The 20,252-nt window shown below is 44.3% G+C and overlaps 1 protein-coding gene across 2 annotated transcripts in view; it reads right to left on the bottom strand.

The window, feature by feature from the left end:
• Positions 1 to 20,252, bottom strand: part of CYFIP2 (cytoplasmic FMR1 interacting protein 2) — a 136,723-nt gene that overhangs the window by 80,295 nt on the left and 36,176 nt on the right. For both annotated transcript variants that reach the window (XM_089682845.1, XM_089682846.1), the window contains exons 3-5: positions 3,784 to 3,951; positions 1,468 to 1,557; positions 1,157 to 1,234 (exon numbers count right to left, since the gene is read on the bottom strand). In XM_089682845.1, coding sequence (XP_089538971.1) covers positions 1,157 to 1,234; positions 1,468 to 1,557; positions 3,784 to 3,900 — 285 coding nt within the window. In that variant the 5' untranslated portion in view covers positions 3,901 to 3,951. The remainder of the gene's footprint in view (positions 1 to 1,156; positions 1,235 to 1,467; positions 1,558 to 3,783; positions 3,952 to 20,252) is intronic.

Genomic DNA, 20,252 nt, shown 5'->3' with positions numbered 1-20,252 from the left:
GAAATTACACTCCTACATCACAAGCAGGCGTTCTCTAATCACCAGATTACTGACAAGCTAGTCGGGGGTTTGCTGATGCTCTACAGCAATGTCTAGATAAAAAACTGAACAGATAAATGGCTTTCTGTATGTATCAAACGCAGGGTATACACACATAATAATTTTTGTTCACCCTAACAGATTCCCCCATCCACACTATACAGCACTGATGCAGGAATCTCCCACTGTGACCAGGGCTGCTGTTAGAAATCACAGGGCCCCATACAGCCAACCTGACAGGGCCCAACCTCAAAAAAAAAGGTTTACTACGCTTCAGTTATGAATGAACACAGTGAGTGATTGGTATCAATCACTCAATGTGTTCATTTAGGAAAGGAAAGGGCTGGTAAATGTGACATATTTACCAGAACTTTACCCCACTCTCCATCCAGCAGGATTCGATTGTGTGCTTGCAGCTGCCAGTGGGAAGGAGAAGGGAGAAGCCGGAAGCACTGCAAGGGTGGGGGTATACAGGGGGCCTAGGCAGCAGGGGTAAATGCATGGTGCACAAGCAGAGTGATGGATGCAGAGGAGGGGCAATTACTGGAATTCTCCCTGTATGGCTCTCTTTCAGCTGCTGCAGAGACATGGGATTGGTTCTAGTAATTGCCCCCCCACCAAGCTGATCACCATCCCTGCACACGTCCAAATCACCCATCTGCATGGGCCCCCCTGCCAGACTGGGCCCCGTACAGGAGGACTAATGGTACCCCCTTATCCACAGCCCTGACTGTGACTAATGTATTCTGACAGTTGCAGTCAGTGCCTGCCAGAGTATTACAACATTGGCTGCATCTAATTGGATGCAGCTGCTGTTTGGCCATCAATTTTCAGCCTGGCTTTTTTAATCAAGAGATGTCAGGTGGGAGGCTATTGACAGGGCCACCCATGAAGCAAATATCTGTTCCTCAAGAACCAGACAAAGTTTATATATTTATTGTACGCAGCTTTTTTCTTTTAAAATGGTGATTTCAGAGTACCTTATGTGGATCCTACAATTTGCAAGATATAGTTGCAGGTATGCATTGCTCTCTACCTGACTGCTGCACCTATGGCCACATCAAACCATTGAAAACATATATTTCTGACCCATCACATGCAAAACAGATTCTTTTACCTGTGGAATGGCTCTAGAGCAGCTCCTCCATGTGTACAGCATGACCGCATACTCTTGTCCTTCTTCCAGCATCTCATTCTGCAGCATAAACATTTTATGTCAGTATTGTTATTAATGTATCTAACACATGTGTAATATACAGTTAGTTGAGAGGCCATGGTAGGACTTTTAGCTTCTTAAACAAAATAGCGGCATTAGGTTGTCCTTGCATCATTTAAAGTATACCTTCCATGGCAGAAATATAGAGGTGCCATTTCTGGCCTCATTCTAAAAATGCACTGATATTTAGACTGAATTTAGAAGCCACTCACCATGCTGGAATGGACTGTAGCTTGTTCAATGTACCTGGCTATACCAGTTACAAACGCATTCCGATCCTCGAAATTGGTATCAAAGTTAGCCTGCAGGAATAAAGAACAATAACATTCTAGAAGTTGATCTTTGGCTTTCTTCAGAAATCTCAGTAATTTGGTCAAAGGATCTATAAATTGAGCTTTGGATAGAGTAGGGTTGGGTTATTATTGCCTGGATCCCTGCTAGGGAGATTTAAGCCACTCATAGATGGATCGAATCTCATCCGGTTCATCAGGGACAGGCTGATTGTCCCCAAGTCAATCCAATGATTGTCCCCAAGTCAATCCAATGATTGTCCCCAAGTCAATCCAATGATTGAGTTGGGTACAACCAGCATGTTGGATTATTAGCATGCGATTACTGCCTATAGCCACTAGCAGCTATCGTGTTCTCCAGGCAAGGAGACAATAGATCGGTGGGAGGAATACACTGACTGTATTGATGGGAGAATCAAGGTTGCAGAAAGGAAAATTACATAATCTATAGGCTGCCTTAGCCTCTCTGTTTGCCCTGCTTACTATTGTCACTGGAAAAGTTTAAGGTGTTACAGGAACAAGAGATGAGGGGAAATTTTCTAATGGGACAGCTCTTCCAGTGCCAACTATCTATGAGCTGATTTCATGTTCTAAATGATAGCAAAAAAAAAAAATATTTTTATCCATTCCTTAATTTATCCAAAACAGATAAATATATGTTAAAATGATATAAGAAAAAAAAAAAATTAAAACATCAGAAATGCAACCCAGTCTGCCTGCCCAGATGTTTCATCTGGCTTTCACCCCCATATGCTTCACACCTATAGAGTAGAACTCCAACCAAAATTTGTATTTAAACCATGTGTCAAGACTAAATCAAAACAAAACAAAAAAAAATCATGGGGGGTGGGCAAGTTGCTGTTCACAACCCTACTTGCTTTTGCACATGACTGAACTCTATCTGAATGCTAGAGAGAGGAAACGGGTGGCGCACACACCTAGTGCATTATCCAAGGTTTATTGTAGGAGTGAAAGAATAATAAAAACATACTCACAGACGAAGCATGTATCTAAAAAGCATAGAAAAATTACAATGGCCACAACGGCAGGCAAGGTGTTCTCACTGTCAGTGCGGTCAAATAGCTGACGCGTTTCGGGGACGAATCCCTTTCCTCAGAGCTGATGACCAACCTCTGATGCAGATGTATGATGAATGGAAAGTAAGAGCCTTGCTGTTGATGCCTGAGTGGGATGGTGTGGGAGTGTGCTTTATGCCTGTGGGGAAATGGCTGCTGGAATCCTTTCCTGTGGCCATTGTCATTTTTCTATGCTTTTTAGATACATGCTTCGTCTGTGAGTATGTTATTATTATTCTTTCACTCCTACAATAAACCTTGGATAATGCACTAGGTGTGTGCGCCACCTGTTTTCTCTCTATCTAGTGGCTGATTTCCCCGTCTGAGGAGGGCTGCACCCCTGAAGCATTTCCTTTGGTTGTCGCTGTCCTGGTACCGTTGGCTTCCATTTTGGCTGTGCATATCCTGAGGCGCTGGAGAGTACATACGATATCCGGTTCGGTTCTATCTGAATGCTGTCTACCTAAGCTCCTGAATCACTCTTCCTTTCAAAACATCAAAGTGACAAACCATCTGTAATTGAAACATACATGCAGGTTTCCTTGTGTGTGCTCTTTGCATTCTCTCTTATACTAGCAGTTAACAAACACTACCCATGAGATCCTGGTACTTTAGCCACTGCGAAGGAGGTCATGGGAATTTTAAGTGGAACTTCACTCCGGCAACCAACATTGCCTATTTTTAATCATTTTGCTGCTAGCATTTAGTAAATAGATAGGAAGGTGTAGCATATGTTACATCAATTACTTAGGCAAATGATGTCCTATATCACAGGAGCATCCAAGAGGAGAGCAGGGGTTTTCTCAGCTAAGCACACCCTCCTGCCTGCATGTCTGAGCTAAGGACAGATGGATTCCAGGAAGTAAATGCTGCATGAATAATCTGCCCTTACTCAAGATGGCCACTGCCAGAAATGCTAGGGGATGTTTTTCAAAAGGGATTTCTCAGCAAAATAAAGCATGGAGACATGGATGGATGGGGGGGGGGGGGGGGGTTTGCATGGAATATAAAATATGAATTAAATAGCGTTTTTGGTTTGTGGTGCTCAGATACAGTGAAGTTCCGCTTTAATATAAAGAATAATTATAAAGTCCCTTAATAAGAAAATTCATGATCATGAAAGAAGAGTATGAAGCACTACAGCTCTGTGACAAGATGGTACCTGGTACATTATGGAGGACGGAGGAGGTTCGATGCATGGCTGCTGATCAGGGAGTGGTAACTCCTCCAATAGGTCCACGTTAGATAACGCATCTTCCAGCGTCACGTGGGTGGTCATGCTGAGTAAATCCGGTAGCACCAGTCTCCAGGGATTTTATGACAAGCTTATCTAAATAAAGAAAAACACAATAAAATATTATAATATACACAGAAGGGCTTTAAAGCTGAACTCCAGGCATATATAAACAGCACAAAATAATGTTGCTGTGTTAATTATTTAATACATCATTAAATTTATTTTTAAATGCAAACAGTGTAAATACTTTAAATTTACTTGGTATCAGCCTCTTACCACGCCTTGTACAGCACATCCCAGATTGAGGGAGGGAGAAGCAGCACAAGGAGCAAAATAGTTTGAGCTGTAGTGCATGGGGCATGCTGATAGGAGGAGAGAGCAGAGCGAAACAGAGATGAGCTCATCGGTGTGGTGGCTGCATTAGTTTTCTTTTGAATTTTTTTCTCTTTATTTTGACCTGGTGTTCCAGCCAATAACACACTTCCTATCTTAATGAGGGTTACACTCTTTCCTCCACTGTGCCTATGGAGGAGTAACATAGCCATCCTCAGAAAGCAGCATTGTTAACCTGTGGAGAAGGTAAACTGCACTGGATTATTTCAGATGAATTTGGCTTACAAATTGAAGCTGAACTCCAGTTAACACTTTATAAAGAGCTACAGCAAACAGTTTTGTTCCTTTTAGGATAAAGGTTTTATATAAATGAATAAAAGATTATCATTGTAAGCACCCTGTCAGCGTTAAATGATTTGTCCCAACCCTCTAAATGATACTTCTGCTGGACAGCTTGATCTGTTAAAGGAAGTTGAAAAATAAAAGATGTAGGGCTCATTTTCTCCAGTGGTTGGGGGAGGGGGGGGGTATAACCAACTGTTGATCCGCATTATTACTGTCCCTAAATCTTTAGCTGGAAAGGTAGCATCTGGAGGTGGACACATGCCGTAGATGTGATGCTTTGCTTCGCTTCGTGAATTATACCCCCATCCCCTGTCGGTACAAAAGTCTGACATTTAGGGGGGGCAAAACAGGCAGTTAGGAGACAATACAAAGCCTCCTCGCCACCTGTCAAATGCTTTCTGAAGATCGATCTGAACATGGATCGCTCTGCAGAGAACAAAACAGATGTAAACAAGGCCTTGCTGGCTGTATCACCAGGTGAAAAAAAGAAAAACAAGCTAAAATATAGGAAATGAATGCAGTCACCACATCAAAGGACTTGTAAATTCATTATATTCAATTTTTGTTTTTGGGTTTCGATGTGCTTTACTTCTGTGTACATTAATCAGTATCTGTCTTTGCCAATGTAAATTTCAGGAAAAAAAGTAAATACAAAATAAACAAAGATACCCCTTTAACTTGGCGAACATTTTAAAGGTTCTTTAAATGTATATTTCCTTTTATCTGTAGTATTGACTTTGTACAGCTCCATAGGAAAAGACAGCCATATGTAAATTGGTCAACGTGTTCATGGATTTAAAAATAGAAATAAAAACAATTGCAATAGGAAACACAAATTTAAATGTGAGTATAATAGGAAATAAGACACGTTTTATTACCTAGAGAGGTTTTGCAAAGGTTTGCATGTCATGAGGAAATAGAAACAGACCGATCTTAGTAGCCTCACCTAACCTCACAGGACGCGTTCCATCTATACAGGAAACCCACTGCACACAATACTGTTCCTCTTACAGATTGTTACATGACTTCCTTACAATACCTAAGTAACGTTTTCTTCCCGGAACATCTAATCTAGTTATTGACAGACTTTGCCCCCCCCCAACTGCCTTATAAGTCACCCCCTCTTTCCCCTGGAAGACCATCTAGCTTGTAATTTATGCTTTTTTTATATAATTACCTTTTTTTTTTTTAGATGGTAGTCATGTGGCATGCAGGGTCCTCTTCCTCTTCAGATGTTCTCAATACTCAGAGTGGCGGATGATGTCAGTGTGACAGGTCCATGCACTAATAGGATGTCTTCAGTTTTCTGGGTTAATGCTGGGTGTCATGCAACTCAGAAGACTGAGGACATCTAGTGACAGAAAGGAATTTCTGCAGGAGAAAGGAGGTAATTACTACTGACAGTGTTGCTGTCAGTAGTATTTTTCAATAGAGGCATTCCTGCAGCCATTGAGAAATGCTGTGAGAGCTGTAATTGGGCACAGCTTGTCACATGGTGCAAGGCTGTTGTGAATAGCCTTGTACCATGTGACCTCCCAAGGAGCAGGCACAGGCAATGTATGCGGGGGGACGTTTAGAAATGTCCCCCTGGATCGGCAACGATCTCGTCTATCGGCATGGGCCGGACAGAAAGAGGTTAAATTTGTCTGAAGTATGTTTCATATGTCTTTTCTTTGTTCTTTGACCTTGGAAGGGACCACATTACGTATATAAACGTTGCTGTTTTTAAGTGGTTTACAGGTATCATTTTTTTTTTTCAGCAAACGGCTGGCTTTCTCCTGAAAGCAGTCCTAGCATCTGTTGAGCCACTTGATTGCTTTCCATAGCAGTGGGAAGGGATGTTCCCCCTCTGCTCGCCGGTGTTTCTCGGGTTTACTGTTAAAGCCGGCCAGCCTGGGAAATGATCCAATGATATGGCCTGTTCAAGATGGAGGCAATGAAACACTCATCTTTGATTACCTGTATCCTGATGGAGGACCGGAGCAATGTCATGACATCATTTCCACTCGGCGATGGAAGTGAACACATTTTTTCTTTTTTTAAAACAAAAGTTCAAAAAACATTTTTTTTAATCTTTTGCTTTTAAAGGTAAATAAGAGATGTGGGGTCTTTTTGACCCCAGATCTCTTCTTATAGAGGACCTGTAATGTATATTTACCTTCCTTGTAATAGGAATAAATGTGATATATTGTGTTTTGTTTTGTTTTTTTAATTCACTATTAGTGTATTTTTTCCCAAAAAATTGCGTTTGAAAAACCGCTGCGCAAATACCTTGTGACATGTAAAATTGCAACGATCACCATTTCATTCTCTAGGGTCTTTGCTAAATATATGCAATATATCACATTTATTCCTATTACAAGGAATGTAAACATCAATTGTAATAGAAATATACATGACAGGTCCTCTTTAAGAAGAGATCTGGTGTCAAAAAGACCCCAAATCTCTTCTTTACATTTAAAAGGAAAAGATGAAAAAAAATATTTCATGTTTGGGGGTTATAAGTCATTTTCTAGCAAAAAATGTTGTTTTAAGCTTGTGAACAAAACGTCCCAGAAAATGCTAGAATTGTATGATTCCTGCACATAATTGATAGCTACAAGGTAGTAGGTGAACGCCAGTCTTTATCCTCAGCATACCTCCCAGCTTTCTATGGCAGACAGTAGAAACACCTTTGAGCAGACATTAAAGCAAAGTTTACACCCCTACCATGCCCCCGTTTAAAAAAGTATTACACAAAAAAATTAGATTTTTCCTTGAATTAGGGTATCCGGTAATTCTAAAAAAAGCCCAATCATCCACAAGGCAGCCTTGGGCCTGGTGGATGTCCAGGGGGCCCAGCTACAACCTCCATGCTCCTACAGTAATCTAGGGGCAGTACAGTTAAAGCTGGGCACCTGCCTGTCACTTCATAAGGGAGGATGTACTTGTAGGCAGTTGGGGGGTTATTTACTTAAACTGGAGAGTGCAAAATCTGGTGCAATTTATAGACACCAATCGGCTTCCAGGTTTTATTGCCAAAGTTTAATTGAACAAGCTGAAGTTAGAAGCTGATTGGTTACAATGCACAGCTGCACTAGATTCTGAGTGCTTCGGTTTTAGCAAATCTACCCCTTGGTATCTACTGGGCTCATGTCAGTATAGACAATACAAATGGGGGGGAGGGGGGGAGTTGGCTTCTTTGTACCTACTGCAGTCCCTAACAACGTCAATTGAAGGGATGGAGGTGCATGGTCAAAGCTTGCTTACAGTTCCAGTCTGCCTTAATCCGTCTCTACATAAAGGAAATCTGAGAATGCAGATCATTTTTGAAAGTAAAAAAAACAATAACCAAAAACGATTGCTTAACTGCTTCAATACCGGGCACTTTTACCCCCTTCCTTCCCAGGCCAATTTTCAGCTTTCAGTGCTGTTGCATTGTGATTGACCATTGCGCGGTCATGCAACGCTGTACCCAAACTAAGTTTTTAGCATTATTTTTCACACCTATAAGAGCTTTCTTTTGGTGGTTTTTAATCACTACTGGGTTTTTTTTTTGCTAAACAATTGGAGTGTTTTTCTTCATTTCTGTTTTTTTTAACAAAATAATTGTTCATCATAAATTTAGGCCAAAATGTATTTTGCTACATTTCTTTGGTGAAAATAACCAAAATCAGTATTTATTGTTTACTCTGTAAGAAAGTTTATAGAGTCCACAAACTATGGTATATCTGAAAATCGATCAATCCTGATGTACTGGCGGCCTATCTCATTGCTTGAGGCCAAAACAATGTCAGGACAGTAGAGATATCCCTCAAATGCCCCCTTTTCGGAAAGTAGACAGTCCAAGGTATTTAGTAGGAGACATGGCAAGTCATTTTGTTTTGGCCACAGCTAATCATATGGTACAGATGGGAAGTGATTGGCCCTGTTTGTACTATGTGATCACTGTGACCAATCACAACACAATTGTAAAAATGAATGGCATGAATCAAAGCCAATCATTGTTTATAATTGTCACGTGATCTGCTGTGATCACATGGTACCGGCAGCAGGTGTGTAACCTTCTTTCTTAGAGCCCCAGAGCAGTGTCCCTTTAAGAGGTAGATTGGGTGGACAAAGCTCAAGTCTCTAAGATCCTTTAAGGGTGTCTGTACTCACTTGGCCCAAGAGCAGCTGCATGGCTTTCTCTGTGACCAGTCAGTAGACAGCCCTCAGTCAGCATAACAGAACTTGAGTCTCGGCATTTAGGCCCTCAGGTCACTCATCTGAGGCCTCTGCCAGGCTGGACCAGTCCTGGACAGGAAAAGACCCCAAGCCTAGTGTGCTCACGGAATAAATACAGCTGGGTAACAGAATGCCATCAGAGCCAGTCTCTCTGGGATAGGCTGGGGCTTAATCAATCTCCATGCTGCCTTCTGCATAGCTCCAAACCTTTGATCTAGAACAGGGTTTCTCAACTAGGGTTCCTCCAGTGGTTGCTAGGGGTTCCTTAACCACTTCAAGTCTGGACACTTTCACCCCCTTCCAGTCCAGGCCAATTTTCAGCTTTCAGTGCTATCACACTTTGAATGACAATTGTGCGGTCATGCAACACTGTACCTATATGAATTTTTTAGCATTTTGTTAGACAGATAAAACTTTATTTTGGTGGTATATATTCACCACTGGGATTTTTATTTTTTAAATAATCTTTCTTCATAAATATTGACCAAAATGTATTCAGCTATCTTTTTAGTAAACAAATAATAACCCAAAGTAGTTTATAACCAAAAATTATAATTTTTCAAAAATTAGTTTTACATTTTTATTTTTTTTTATATTATTATTTATGGGTTTTTTTTTAACATACTGTCACTCTAGCAGTACATTGTCACCGTAGTGACACTATACTACTTGTGGGGGGTGATGAAGATTTTTTTTTTTTATTTTACACTGATTGCTTTTACACCCATAAAGGCTGTAAAAGCAATAATTTCTCCTTCTCTCTGGCTGCATTCTTGCAGCCATTGAGAAATACTGTGAGAGCTGTGATTGGTCACAGTTTGTCACATGCTACAAAGCTGTTGTGAATACCATGTGACCTCTGTGATCACTCACTGATTTCACTAGTAGTAAGCAATGATGTCAGGAAGTGACATCTTGCTTACTACTATTCATGTGATCCCTGATTGGCCAATCAGGGATCACATGAATCGGGACCTCACACCGAGGTCTTGTACAGCGATCGGTGTTCCGCTGTGTCCAGAATGGAGAGGTCCCAGGGAGCACGCACAGGCAGTGAATGCGGAGGATGTTTATAAATGGCCACCCGCTCCTGCACTGCTCCCGTCCGGCCGTTTATGTACATGGGCCAGACGGGAAGTGGTTAAGCAACAAGCACTATCTGCCTCTCAGATAAGTTCCCGCTGACACCATTGATATTTATAGCTATCTATAAGGGGGTAATTCTTCTCAATGACCACAAGTATAAGTAATTCTTCCCACTGACCATCACACTAATGTATCATGAGCTGTAGATGCAGTAATTTTTAGCAGGGGTTCCCTGAGACCAGGGGCGGACTGACCATTTGAGCACTGGGGCACTGCCCGAGGGCCCAGGGTCAGTAGGGGGCCCCATGAGATGTCCCTGGTACCTTTCAGAGGCTTTTTGTGGGTGTGGTTTGAGTGTGGGCGAGGACACAGGGGCCCCGTGATCCCCCTATTGCCCGGGGGCCCCATGAGTTGTCAGTCCGCCCCTGCCTGAGACCAAAAAGTCATTTCAAGGGTTCCTTTGTGTTGAAAAGTTTACGAAAGGCTGATCTAGAAACTTCTAAAGCTTTCTAGATGTAGAGGGAGCTATCAGCCTGGCAGCAGCTGAACACACTGAGCAGAGCTAACTATCAGAACACAGCAAGACTGATTACGGTGTGTAACTTATGCTTTAGCGTAACAACAAACACATGGATGAGCGTTCATAGTGTCTGTGTTGTGTGCACTAAAATGTTATAAAATCCTGTAACCACACGGGGTTGTGACAAAGTGAAACTATTTTAAAAAGAAGTCCAATTAAGTTAGAAAGAGAATAACAAACACAAATATTGGAACCAAAAGGGGAAGAGGGAATTGTGCACCTTGCTGCTGAGAGGAGCGCTTTGCTGCTAATCAATACTCCTGCACACAGCCTCTGCTTTATCAGCACAGCACAAGGCTCCGCTCATGGCTGCGACAGACAGAGGACATGAACAAGGGGATCTAGAGTGATCCGACACTGGATGTGTTCTTTTCAAAGTGTATGTAAGGGCTGGCATTTTTTTAGTTTTAGATATGGGGGGGTTACACTGAGCAAATGTTATCAGGTTCCTGATGAACTGCCTAAAAGGCACTTTGTGGGTGGCCCCATCGGCACCCTCCTTGCCTGACAACCTTCAAATGAAAAATGAAATGAGCTGAAGGAAAATCACCAGCCGAAAAGTGACTGCATCCAATTTGCTGTTCCAGTATTCTGATAACTGCCTTCACTGACTGTCAGATCACAATAACCAGCACTGAAGATTCATCAATCTGCGTTGTATAGAGTGGATGGAGGAAACTGTTAGAATCTTTTAGTTAAACCTGCAGACAGGGGCGGACTGACAACTCATGGGGCCCCCGGGCAATACAGGATCATGGGGCTCCTGTGTCCTTGCTCACACTCAAAAAAACCTATAAAAAGGTACCAGGGGCATCTCATGGGGCCCACTACTGACCCCGGGCCCTCGTGCAGTGCCTGAGTGCTCGAATGGTCAGTCCGCCCCTGCCTGCAGACTGTATTAAAAATTCTATAAGTGTACAACCAGTTTTAGACCTTAGGTCAAACAAATTTTTAATCCTGATTGTGTCCCCTCTAAGGAGATTTACCCCCCCCCCCCCCCCTATTTATTGTGGTGATCATTGTCACCGAGAGAAAAAGTGAGGGAAAATCTAAAAAAAATTATGAGTTGACACTAGCACAGAGGTGAAGGGAAAATTCTCCAATCAGGACACCTATACCTACAACAACTCTAGAAGGCCCCGTTCACACTTGAGCAACTCTACCACGTCGCGTTTTTGGTGTTTTTTTTGTATTTTTTTTTTTTTAGTGCTTTTGGAGCAGCACCATTCATTTGAATGGGCCTCCCTCTACTCCAAAAACATGCTAAAGATGCCACCAAGCCAAACATGTTTTGCGCTGCACATTTTTGTGTGTTGTCACATGGGAAACACGTTAAAACATGTGACTACTACCCACATTTGTGGTGCCATTAAAAAATATTGGCACTGCAAGCGTATCATGTGTTTTGTCTGACAGGGGCAACAGCACCTTGCCCGTTCACATCTGGGCATAGTAGAAACGCAGGCAGCAACATGCATTCCTGCTACGCCCAGATGTGAGGGGCCTTAAGCGCCATTTCCATTCATTTTGAAGAGATTTCCTCTCATTTCCTGTTGCGTCTCTAGGACAGAAAGTGAAGGTAATATTTTCCAGCTGGACACAGATGCAAAAGATAATATGATGAGAGTTTTAGCCCTTCCCTACTCTATCGTAGCCTAGAAAAGTAGGTTTTACACACACTTTATGTTGGAACGGTGCCTGTAACAATATTATCTACAATAGTCAAGCAAAGTAAAGGTATGGATGGTGAGTAGTCGCTTGAACTTCTCCTTAAGTCCTCATGCACACTTGACGTTTTGCTAACGCTGGTAACGTTAGCTGTGTAAAGTCACGTTAAAAACTTGAGTTTTCAGCTTTTTTTTAGCATTTTTGCATTAGAGTTTAGCAGCGTTTTTCCGCTTTTGCATTTTTTATCGTTTTTTAAACAAAAAAACATTTTTGGGTCAAAAAAGTCCAAAAACGCTGGTTTGCGTTTTGCAGCGTTAGAGTGTTTTTACAGCTGAAAAACTCCTCTAGAAACCCACTAGTTTTGTTTATTTTTTCCAGCCAAAAAATGTCCCAGCCAAAAAATGTTGATTACAGTCTATGTGTGCATGGACACATAGGATAACTTGCTGGGGAGTTTATTGGCTGTAGAAAAAAAAGGTCAAACAGTAAAAACGTCAAGTGTGCATGAGGGCTAATACACTCATCTGCTAATGTGCTTCAAAGAGAAGCACTGGAGGAACATCCCAGAAGTCAACCGAGCACTAGCGATTAGTGATCGCATCATTCTATGTTCAGAAAAATGGCATTTGCTCAAGGGCGGACTGACAACTCATGGGGCCCCTGGGCAACAGGGGATCATGGGGCCCCTGTGTCCTCGCCCACACCCAAAAAAGCCTATGAAAAAGTCAATGAAAGGTACCAGGGGCATCTCATGGGGCCCCCTACTGATCCCGGGCCCTCGGGCAGTGCCTGAGTGCTCAAATGGTCAGTCCGCCCCTGCATTTGCTATATCTGACCCTGCACTGTCTAATTGTACAGATAGCTCTTTGCTGACAGGGGTGACAGCACTTTGCCTGGTGTATGAATCTGAAGAGGCAAGCACTGGGTGTAACATGCACTTTGCATTTACATATACTGTACAAGTCAACAAGAGGAAACTAGACAAACCAGATCTTGACTGATGCTGAAAGTAACTGATAGCAGAGAACAGAAGCTACATTCCAGGTAATGCACATCACTAGTCTGCTGGTTTTCTAGCCTCACAATCATTGCCCAAATTAAGCAACGCTAATTTAAGCCTAACAACAAAAACTAGCGAAAAAATTTAAATAAAACAATAAAAAATATTCACTTTACACCATAGCTTCTGGTCCTATTGCCTAGACGAGAGAGATATAATGGCACTCAAATACATATCATGCATTGTGTAGCGATTGCCATGTTGTTTAGAAACAGGGAAATTCTGCCAGCAATTCCAATTTGCAAAGTGTGAATGAGGCCTTAGAAAATGCAATTCTGTGCTATTTCAATCTTTATTGTATTCAGTACCAAGACGCAGATTGTATGACCTGGTAAAGCGACCCTGACGCTATATAAAATGTGTGGATTGAAGCATACCTGCGGAATACGAATGTAAATGCACACCATTCATGCTGCCTGTGCTGCTGAACACAGATCCTAAACTGGGAAATCTTCTTCCATAAGGTATACCCACACTTCCAGAAGTGTCAATCTCCTAGGAACCTTGCAAATCTCACTGGTTCCTCCTGCTGATCTCCATGACTCTACTGTCTCTATTGATGAATAGAGGTCAGAGGGAGAAACCGGAGAGAGTTTTGGAGGACCCAGGAGATTGACACCCCCAGCCAATTTTCCTTCTGAATGCTCAGGATCATAGAGTTTTGTGGCAGGGGCAGCACTCCTTTTTTCCAGGTATGGTTTAAGCACTTGTCTACCAGAGCTGTTTATAAATGGTGGTTGGTAGCAAGGGATTTTAAACACATTTGGGACTGAATTTCCTACTGTCAAGTCAATTGCTTTCTGTTGAAAGTGATTCACCCCCCAAGCTTCTGCTATGTATCCCAGGCTCCACCACCCCTCCTGTCAGCTTGGAATGGGCATGGTTGGTGTTTGTGGGTGGAACATAGTGAATGTCTGTTCACTGATCTCCCATCCAGTGAATGAACCTGGAAGTCACAAAAAATTTTCACTTTCAGGTTCATAGCAGTCAATCCTTGGCAGCGCTGGCTGGGGAAGAAGCTGATCAAGCACCATGTGTTCTAGATCAGCTTTACAGGGGTCTATATTTATTTACATTAGGGGCAAGAGGAATGCAGACATGCAGGGGAGGACTGACCATTTGGAAACTCGGGCACTGCCCAAGGGCCCGGGGTCAGTAGAGGGCCCCATGAGATGCCCCTGGTACCTTGTTCATAGGCTTTTTTGAGTTTGGGCAAGGACACAGGGGCCCCATGAGCCCCTACTGCCCGGGGGCCCCATGAGTTGTCAGTCCGCCCCAGCAGACATGTCAACCTTACCTCCCTCTGCATTCCCTTTGCTTGTGCTTGCCTCTACCACAGCCTTCCTCAACCTTATTAACATGGAGGAACCCTTGAAATACCTTTTGGCCTTCAGGGAACCTCAGCTAATAATGATTATATCTACAGCTCACAATACATTAGTTTGATGGTCAGTGGGAAGAATGCTCCTTACATTTGTGGTCATTGGTTAGAATTCTCCACTTATAGATAGCTAAAAAGATCATTGTGTCAGTGGTTACTCACTAAGAGTAAGAGGCAGAATTTGGTCATTGCTCAAGGAACCCCTAAGCAACCTCTGGAGGAACCGTAAGGTTCCAAGGAAGCCTGACTTAGAAACCCTGGTCTAGCAAGTGCTGGAGCTGGAGAAATGCTTGTTAGCAAAGTAGCTTTCTCTTTGCTAGCTACAGTATCAGGTGCGTCCTACAGTTACAAGGTACTTAGGCAGATAGGGCAAAGTACTATATATTTTGTTTTATCAGAACACAAAGTATTGTACAAAAAGTGATACTTCTTATTTAAACCATTTTCTATGGTGACTGGGTTACTTTCCGGGGAATTTTGGACTTCATTTACTCATGCTGATGGCCAAGCTCCAAACATACATCTGTTGAGAAATTATGTGATATGAAAGGATTGCAATGTGCAGCTGGTCTTCCCCATCCTCTACTCTCAGCTAGGAAAAGAACAAACTTACAGGCAGAAAAGCACACACAAAGCAGGCAATTTGTAATAAGTTGTCTAGTAAGCATTTCCTTCTTGTTTCCATCCTTTTTTTGGAACCCCATTATCTTATGCATGGATATCAGCAATGAGAAAATTCATGACGCGGATATAATCCGATTACTCACAGTGGAGAGTCCAATACAGATAAATGCCATTCATGTGCTTACAAAGTGAAAGAAGTTAAAATAATCAGTCATTTCTGTATCCCTGCAGACAGCAATGGAAAAGCTCTTGTAAAAACTGCCACAAGGCCCAGAGTAAATATATGCATTGCAATGTACTTTGCCAGGACTTTACCGGCACAATAGGAGCAGACAGACCTTTCATCACTCATCACTTAAAACTGAAGTCCAGGCAAACAGTGAAAATGCAAATGAAATACTGCACATAAATGGGAACTGTTTCATCTGTCATAGATGTATATTTCTGTACATCCACTCCTGAGGTTTACACAGCTCTACCACACAGCACAGCTCTGTCTGGCATAACAGAAGACCTGAGTTTTTTCTGATGCAGTTACGTTACACATACAGGTCTATGTTTTGCTGTTTTCATTTCCTTCCTGGTTCAAGCTGGTTTACATGGAGCAGCCATAGGTAATACCTGTGTACCTGGCTCTTCTTTGCTTATTATCACTGCAAACCACACGGACATTGTAATCAGCCTTTGTGGCATTGCACTCACAGGTCTTGTCTGCCTCAGCTTGTGACTGGACAGTGAAAGGAGAAGCAGCACATTGATGAGCTCATCTTTCTGCTTTCTCCTCCTATCAGCATGCTCTTATTTCACTGCAACACTACTGATTGGCTCCTTGTGCTGTTTTTCCTTCTCCTAGTCTGGGCTATGCTGTATAGGTACTGCAAAACGCTGATTTCAAGGCAACTCCATGGAAATTTTAACCGTTTCCGCAGCGCCCTATAGCAGAAATACTGCTACAGGGTGGCATGGTTGCGCAAAATCATGTGTGTGTTTGTGTGTGTGTGTATGTATATGTGTATATATATATATATATATGTGTGATTTTGCAGTTCCGGGTAGGGGGCACGTGCCGGCATTCGCAGCCATGGCTGTCAATCACCGGGTCCCAGCCTGTGATTTCTCGCCGGCACCCTGTGATCACAGAGTGAATATCTCCAATGGGGGAGAGACCTGTGTATAAACAACACAGATCTCTCCCCTGTCAGCTCCTGCACACTTCTTTGTATGGCTCTGCTTAGCAGAGCCATACAAAGCAGTGTGCTTACAGTGAAACACAGCACACAGCCTCACAGTAAAACAGCACACAGCTAACCCTTTGATCGCCCCAAATGTTAACCCCTTCCTGCCCAGTGCCATTAGTACAGTGTCAGTGCTTTTTATTAGCACTGATCACTGTATTGGTGTCACTGGGGATGTCAGTGACACCAAGTCACTTCCCCCTACTGTGAGAATGCCCACCGCAGTCCCACTATAAGTTGCTCATTGCTGCCATTACTAATAAAAAAAAAAATTAAAAAAATTCCAGTATATATACCGCCATTTGTAACCACTGTAACGTTCATGTAAACCAATTAATTTACATGTATTGGGATTTTTTTTTAGCAAAGACATGTAGCAGAATACATTTTGCCCTAAATTTATGACGAAATTTGATTTTTTTTATTTTTTTTTACTGGACATGTTTTATAGCAAAAAGTCAAAAATATTGTTTTTTTCTCAATCTTGTCGGTCTTTTTTTGTTAATAGTGCAACAAATAAAAACCGCACAGGCAATCAAATACCACTGAAAGAAAGCTCTATATGTGGGGAAAAAAGGATATAAATTTAATTTGGGTGCAGCATTGCATGACCACGCGATTGTCATTTAAAGTAACGTAGCACCGTATCGCAAAAAATGGCCTGGTCAGGAAGTGGGGGGCGGGGTAAATCCTCAGGAGGGCAAGTGGTTAATTAAAAATAAATTATACTGTATATTAACAAATCTAGTGCTGTATTAGCTTGTGTTTTTTTTTTTTATATCTTCCTGGACACACAGCAGAGCAATTCTACCATAAAGCTTTTTCTAAATAAAATCTTCCATATTTAAATAACAAAGATTATATTAAGCATGCAAATCTGTAAACATTGGATGAAATAAAATGTGATTAACAAATAAATATTTTTGTTTTTCAGTGATGTTGGTACAACATATTTGGCTTCTACAAATAAGGGGGGGGGCTTGGTCACAAGGTGCAGGGCTGCAACAGGGAAAAGGAGAGGCATAGTATTGCGGGATAGGTTAAAGAGACTCTAAACCAGCGGTTCTCAACCTGGGGGTCGCGACCCCTTTGGGGGTCGAACGACCATTTCCCAGGGGTCGCCTAAGACCATCGGAAAACACATATTTCCGATGGTCTTAGGAACCGAGACACCGCTGCAGTCTCCGGCGATGTGTGGGCGGGATGATACGCTGCTGTCACCTGGCCACACCTCCGGGATCGCTCAGCAGCTCCGCCTCCTCGCCGCTGATTGGCCACCGGAACTGTAGCTCAGGAGAGGCACACAGGCGGCCAATCACTGGCGAGGAGGTGGAGCTTGGAGAGGAGGAGCCGAGCGGCAGCGCGCGTACATCAAAGAAGACCGAGGGAGCTGCCGGAGCAAGTGAAGAGGAGAGCGGCCAGAGAAGGAAGACAGCTGACAGGTAAGTGAGAGAGCGAGCCCAGGCTGGAGCAGGGGTCAGCAAAGTAAGTATCATTGGTGTCAGTGGGAGGAATAGTGCCCCATCATTTGTGTCACTAATACCAACGATGGGGCACTATTCCTCCCCCCACTGACACCCACGATGGGGCACTATTCCTCCCCCCACTGACACCAACGATGGGGCACTATTCCTCCCCCCACTGACACCAACGATGGGGCACTATTCCTCCCCCCACTGACACCAACGATGGGGCACTGTTCCTCCCCCAACTGACACCAACGATGGGGCACTATTCCTCCCCCCACTGACACCAACGATGTGGCACTATTCCTCCCCCCACTGACACCAACGATGTGGCACTATTCCTCCCCCCACTGACACCAACGATGTGGCACTATTCCTCCCCCCACTGACACCAATGATGTGGCACTATTCCTCCCCCCACTGACACCAACGATGGGGCACTATTCCTCCCCCCACTGACACCAACGATGGGGCACTATTCCTCCCCCCACTGACACCAACGATGGGGCACTATTCCTCCCCCCACTGACACCAACGATGGGGCACTATTCCTCCCCCCACTGACACCAACGATGGGGCACTATTCCTCCCCCCACTGACACCAACGATGGGGCACTATTTCCCCCCCCTGACCCCAATGATGGGGCACTATTCTCCCCTCCACCACACTGACATCAATGATGGGGCACTATTCCTCCCACTGACACCAATGATGGGGCACTATTCCTCCCCCCACTGACACCAACGATGGGACACTATTCCCCCCCCCCCCTGACCCCAATGATGGGGCACTATTCTCCCCTCCACCACACTGACATCAATGATGGGGCACTATTCCTCCCACTGACACCAATGATGGGCCACTATTCCTCCCACTGACACCAATGATGTGGCACTATTCCTCCCACTGACACCAGTGATGGGGCACTACTCCCACTGACACCAGTGATGGGGCACTACTCCCCCCACTGACACCAGTGATGGGGCACTATTCCTCCCACTGACACCAATGATGGGGCACTACTCCCCCCACTGACACCAATGATGGGGCACTACTCCCCCCACTGACACCAAGGATGGGGCACTACTCCACCCACTGACACCAATGATGGGGCACTACTCCCCCCACTGACACCAATGATGGGGCACTAATCCCCCCACTGACACCAATGATGGGGCACTACTCCCCCCACTGACACCAATGATGGGGCACTACTCCCCCCACTGACACCAATGATGGGGCACTACTCCCCCCACTGACACCAATGATGGGGCACTACTCCCCCCACTGACACCAATGATGGGGCACTATTCCTCCCACTGACACCAATGATGTGGCACTATTCCTCCCACTGACACCAGTGATGGAGCACTACTCCTCCCACTGACACCAGTGATGGGGCACTACTCCCCCCACTGACACCAGTGATGGAGCACTACTCCCCCCACTGACACCAATGATGGGGCACTACTCCCCCCACTGACACCAATGATGGGGCACTACTCCCCCCACTGACACCAGTGATGGGGCACTACTCCTCCCACTGACACCAATGATGGGGCACTACTCCTCCCACTGACACCAATGATGTGGCACTATTCCTCCCACTGACACCAGTGATGGAGCACTACTCCTCCCACTGACACCAGTGATGGGGCACTACTCCCCCCACTGACACCAGTGATGGAGCACTACTCCTCCCACTGACACCAGTGATGGGGCACTACTCCCCCCACTGACACCAATGATGGGGCACTACTCCCCCCACTGACACCAATGATGGGGCACTACTCCTCCCACTGACACCAATGATGGGGCACTATTCCTCCCACTGACACCAATGATGGGGCACTATTCCTCCCACTGACTCCAACGATGGGGCACTATTCCTCCCACTGACACCAACGATGGGGCACTATTCCTCCCACTGACACCAACGATGGGGCACTATTCCTCCCACTGACACCAACGATGGGGCACTATTCCTCCCACTGATACCAACGATGGGGCACTATTCCTCCCACTGACACCAACGATGGGGCACTATTCCTCCCACTGACACCAACGATGGGGCACTATTCCTCCCACTGACACCAACGATGGGGCACTATTCCTCCCACTGACACCAACGATGGGGCACTATTCCTCCCACTGACACCAACGATGGGGCACTATTCCTCCCACTGACACCAACGATGGGGCACTATTCCTCCCACTGACACCAACGATGGGGCACTATTCCTCCCACTGACACCAACGATGGGGCACTATTCCTCCCACTGACACCAACGATGGGGCACTATTCCTCCCACTGACACCAACGATGGGGCACTATTCCTCCCACTGACACCAGTGATGGGGCACTATTCCTCCCACTGACACCAGTGATGGGGCACTATTCCTCCCACT

This window comes from Staurois parvus, unplaced genomic scaffold, assembly GCF_062004578.1.
Source record: "Staurois parvus isolate SC_StPar_1 unplaced genomic scaffold, SC_StPar_1.0 ptg000298l, whole genome shotgun sequence".
In the NCBI taxonomy this organism is placed as follows: domain Eukaryota; kingdom Metazoa; phylum Chordata; class Amphibia; order Anura; family Ranidae; genus Staurois; species Staurois parvus.
The sequence above is the reverse complement of the archived record's forward strand: the minus strand, read 5'-3'. Positions and strand labels throughout refer to the sequence as shown.